General features: G+C 38.7%; 1 protein-coding gene across 1 annotated transcript in view; it reads right to left on the bottom strand.

Moving 5' to 3' along the window:
- Positions 1–2,161: 2,161 nt before the first annotated feature.
- Positions 2,162–5,434, bottom strand: part of tmem145 (transmembrane protein 145) — a 41,184-nt gene continuing 37,911 nt past the window's right edge. The window contains exon 15 of the mRNA XM_075465972.1: positions 2,162–4,665. Within this exon, the coding sequence (XP_075322087.1) occupies positions 4,432–4,665 (234 nt within the window). The 3' untranslated portion in view covers positions 2,162–4,431. The remainder of the gene's footprint in view (positions 4,666–5,434) is intronic.

Raw genomic sequence — 5,434 nt, 5'->3', positions numbered from 1 at the left:
ACGAAGCCAGTTATTAGGAAGGTTCACCTGTGGGCATCAGAGCGTTGGTGCAGTGGAAAAAATAAAGAGTAAAAGAAGTGTGAAACAAACTGACCCTTTGTGTCAAAGTGACTGCTGACCTTCAGGTTGCTGGTAATACGGCTGCATAGCTCCTCTTTGATGCCGGGTTTGCATGTATCAGTCAAGACATGCATGTTAGGTTAGTTAACGGAGCATTGTTAGAATAAATTGTCACAGATTCACATTCTGGCCCAATTTTACGGATCAACAGGAGCTGCTTAGAGTAGGGTGGGAGGAAGTTTAGTTTGATTCGATTATATAGCCCAGTGTAATTGGCTTTGAGCACTTAACTATACTCATTAAACGTTCACATGGTCTATTGGTCCAAACCAGTCATAATCTCTCTAGTGGCCTGTGTAGTCTTCAGCTGAAGATAAAGACAATATGATGTATGCTAGGAGTAAAAAAAGTTTACATCTTTTCAATTACCTATTTCAGTGATCTCAAAGCTTTTTATGAGAGCCACATAGGCCTGACAAAGACATAAGCCGAGCCATTTTTCTCACAAAACACAAAAAGCCACCCCAACCCATCAGTCATATCTTCTTACTGAGCATTCCACAACACATGTATCTAAAGAACATGCTTACCTTAATACTGGGATTAGCAACAATGCCTTGCATTACCTGGATGTACTTTGTTTTTGCATTTCACTTTGAGCTAGAACAATGTTGGACGATTGATCTGATTTTATTCAAACATTGCTTTATTTCAGTTTTTTTTTTTTACTAAGGTACAGAGTACTGTTCCCCTCTGCATTGCATAGCTGGGATCTCTTGTACAACCATAGAGGGGTTTCGTGTAGAAGAGCCCTAAGACCTACATAATATTTACCATCTATTTTTGCAATATCCATTTTTTTTCTTCTTTTTTTGTAAATTTACTTCTGAGTGCTTTTAAAAAGGCCAACAGTGCTGACAAATAGTACTAATGTAATGTGTACTGTGTGTAATGTGTCACACCAAAAACAACACAGTTTGCCTGAGGGGAGAAAATGACAGTGATCATTGTGTTAAAAAAAAATTCCATCTGCTGCCAACTGTAATTACTGTTTTAAAGTGTTTTTTTTTTTTCATGTGGGGGGTTGTAGATGAATCAATGTTTGTTTTTTTTCTTTTTAAATTAAGGTGGACGAGTCCCAGATAAAATGATAATGGTGATAATATAATAATTTATGGACTATTAGCGTTTACTGCATCACAACTAAAGTAGACGGATGAAAAATCTTCATCACGAAAGACTCCCAGGAACAGGAGTTTTTGGATTTTTGGATGAGTCAGACCAGGATACCAGCATTGACTGTGAAATAATTGGGCCTGTGTAAATATGATATTTTACAAATATAAGATTCTGTTTTCAAAAAGTGGACCAGTGAGTGTGCGTTGGACTTTTAGGGCTGCTACTCGTCATCGTTTGTGGCGTTCATGGAAAACATCTCAGGGTATACTCGGGGAAGGGAGGGTGTCTGGTTTTGGAACCTCAGGGTTGTATCCTACCTTTGCAGATGATGTCATTCTGTTGGCCTCTAAAAGCCAAGACCTTCTGCACTTGGAATAGTTCGCAGCCAAGAACATTTTCAGTTCGCAACCAGACAATGATGGAGTGCTCTGTCCGGGTTTGGGGTGGTTTTTACCTCAAGCTAAGCCGTCTATGTATCTCAGGACTGTGTACAGTAGTGGTGGTGGAAAGGGACTAAAGATGGACGGACGTATGAAGCTAGAGCTGGGAGCTCAAGTTAAAATGAGTCCTTTGGTGGGTATCTGGGCTCAGCCTTCGAAATGAGGTGAGGAGCTTGGCGTAGAGCCTCTAATCGTCCAATCCAATCGTAGAAAGGAGTTAGCAGAGGTGGTTCAGGCATGTGATTAGGATGCATCTGGGATTATACACCCCATCTGGCCAGGGGATGCCTTGGGATCTCCCAGGAGGAGCTTGACAGTGACATTGGGGAGTGGGATGTCTGGGTTTCTCTTGAACCTGTTGCCTCTGTGACCAAACTTTGGAAAAAGGACGGATGGACAGAGAGATTTACTCTTTTGATCTTGTGCCCTTGTCTTAACTGCATCTCCTTAATAAGACAAATAATACACACAGCTAGACAAGGTCTTTAAAAAAAAACATTTTTTTTTATTATTTTGGCAAAAAGTGTATATATACAGCGTATTTAGAATTATTATTTGACACCATTAAAATGCATCTGAATGGTGCTTTAGTGATGTGCTCTTAACCAGATCGCTCTGAGTAACCTAAAAGCTGTGCTGTTTTCTGTCATGCATACATAATCACCTTTCTTCGAGTTCTCTCTCCCAGTCTCTGTCATTCTTGTAATCAAACGTCAGTATACACAGGGCTGAAGCAGTGGTACGTCAGTAAGCCTGTCGAGTCACTCTCTGTCTGTTCAGTCGAGTCATGGCAACAGCAGACAAAATGGCAGACATGCCAAATACAAACCAGACACATAATCAGAAATAACAATTAGTACTCTAATTCAAGTATCATTCGGTTTCACAGACTAAGTTACACCTCTGACTACACCCTCACAAGTAACACACCACAGTCCTAACATCATCTAACATTAGTACTGCATGACAGCAAGATTGCCACTGATAAATCTGTGGGCTATTAGCCGAGTACCACAGCTTGTCTAAATCAAGATATAACCACTGAATTTGTCAGTGTACTCACTTTTTTTTTTCAGTTTTTGATCCAAGCATGAATTATTCCCTAAAATGTCTGGAAAACTGAAGACACTGTCAGTCTGTATTTACAGATGAATGCATCAGAAGGTGTGAATACAAGTTTCAAAGCAGTCTTATAAGGTGACATCATCACAAATAAACAGACTAAGACCAGGAACATTAAAGTGCTCCATGCAGGACAGACGAAATGTACAGTTGTGTTGCCGTTTTCACAGCTCATCTACAGGATTTTTTTTTTTTGCTTGCGTTTTCTTTAAAGCTCAATATTAGGAGACTATTTGTACAGCTTTTTGCACTCTGTAAAGAGGTGCAAAAAGCCAACAAATAAAATATTCACGTTTTAGAAGCAAGACAGGGGTGAGGATGAAGCTACTTGTATTTAATTAAAGGGGGAAAAAAAAGAAGACTTTCTTCTGCTCGTAAATGATGGATGTGCTGTAGATGGAATCCAAAGACAGCAAAAAGAAAATCTGACAAAAGTGTACTGCAGTATTAAAGTAACTTGGAAATCACCCCTGTCCTTGTGCTGCGTCGCATCAGTACATTCACCAATGTCTATATACGCTGATATGACAGTTCTGAGCAGGCGTTTCCTGCACTCATTGAAAATTCAAATAAATCCGATTCAATGTAACAATTTATAACGGTTATAACGGTTTTATATCACGTTTAAGACGGTGCAGGATGGCTTCGACTGGAAAAACAATAAACAGAAATTCAGCAGTCAAAATATACCAAAGCCTATTGCATGTATGGATATACACACAATATGCGAATATCAAGTGGTCACATGGAGTACATATCAGCTTTTTGGATGGGAAATATAATACAAACATGCGTGTTTTTACGAGTACTGTACTTAGAGGTGTCCACAGTAAATGTGATATTTTACAGTTACACATCAGCATATTAATCCAGAATAACCAGCTGCAATGAAAGCATATAAGAATATAAATTAACCCAACGGACTCCATTTAGAGTAAATATACAGTATCTATGCTTTATCAAAATGTGTCAAACATAAAAAAAAAGCATTTTCTTAGATAAGTTTGATACATGTGATGGCATGAGATTTTTCTATTGTCACAGCACCAACTCGAATGTAACGATGTGGAAAAAAGACAGGAAAATAAATCTTTTTTGTTTTTGTCTTCTTAAAAACAAAACTATATAGAATGGTAGCTCTCAACAATTTTAGCTATTTACAACCCTCTCCGGGCATAACATCAATGCCTCATTAAATTTTCAAGAATTTTGTTCATTTCCGCATTGTGCACAGCTATCATTCTATTGCTCTGGCTACATCCACTTTGTCATCTTTCTCCCCATGTACCATCTACTGGTCAGCATCAAATATTTATTGCTTCTTTATTCTTTTACAAGCTCAGCATTTGTGTCTCAGCCATTTCCCTTCCCTTCCCCATCCTGGTCACTTCCATTCACAGGTGAAAAGGGACCATTTGGGGATTCACTTTTCTGATGATTTCTCCTCTCTGTCCCTCAAAACTCTTTTTTGTTTCTTTTTTTATTTGTGTGTTTTTTTTGGCTGAACTTCTTTGTCTTTAAACAGTAACATGTTGAATTCCACCAATTGTGGGGTTTTTTTCCGTTTTTTTGTGATGTCATAGCCTCCAAACCTTCCCCGTTTTCCCATAGTCTTTTCTTTGACTCCGTCTCATGCCTTCGTTCCGAAGCCCCCTCCACCACCACTCTGCATGCTGAAATACTCTGTGAAGGAGGGGAGTCGAGTTGGCAGTGGGGGTGAGCGTGAGGCTGGGCGTGGGGGTATTGGAGGCGGAGGCAATATCGAGGTCAAGTCAGCTGCGGTGGTGATGATCTTTTGTTCACTGTTCCTCGGGACATCTTGACCTTTACGAGCCACTGTCTCCTCCACCGTCTTTACAGGATCCTGAAAGGAAAGTTTTACACTTTTGACTTGAGGCTTGATTTATAAACCAGAGAGTAGGATCCTTCCTGAAAAAAGCATGTGCTCACAAAAGAGAAAATGGCCTGCTAAAATATAATCGGATTCATAAAACCATGAGCACGCATATCTTCAGACCGTATTCCCTTTATAAAAAAACAGTCCACCTGGAAATGTGCATGTGGTTCAACATCATGTTCTGCACTGATACAGTTATAAATAATTAATCAATGCAAAGCACCTCACAGTGCTGATGTATAGAAATGAGTCTGATAATGAGTTGGTTTATAGTGCAAATCACAGAAAAGTCATTTTTCTCGCAGTATTTATACTTTAAAAAAAAAAAAAATCTGACAAAATTTTGCTAACTTGGCCAGAATTTGGATGAGTCGTCACACTAAAGATATTCGGTGTAATAACTATGAGAGAGCTGTCAATACTGTAGCTTTCCAGACTTTGCAGGTGGTGCAGATCAGCCGAGTTGCTGACTGTTCAGGCATGAAAAGATGCTTAAAACTGCTCCGACACAGACCAAGATTTTATTGCCTACATATAGACCGGATTTGAATATTTAAAAAAACATATTTACAGACTTCAAAAAACAAAAAAATAAACCTGCAAATGTTAATGCAAACCAACATTATTTGATGTCATTTGAATTTTATATAGCCCAGGATTTTCTTGGCTATGTATAGCCCAGTTTTAAAAATATCATTAAAAATGTATAAATGGCTGTAAATATTTAACATAACAT

Source organism: Odontesthes bonariensis, chromosome 5, assembly GCF_027942865.1.
Source record: "Odontesthes bonariensis isolate fOdoBon6 chromosome 5, fOdoBon6.hap1, whole genome shotgun sequence".
Lineage (NCBI taxonomy): Eukaryota > Metazoa > Chordata > Actinopteri > Atheriniformes > Atherinopsidae > Odontesthes > Odontesthes bonariensis.
Note: the sequence above shows the minus strand (reverse complement) of the source record. Positions and strands in the feature narration are given on the sequence as shown.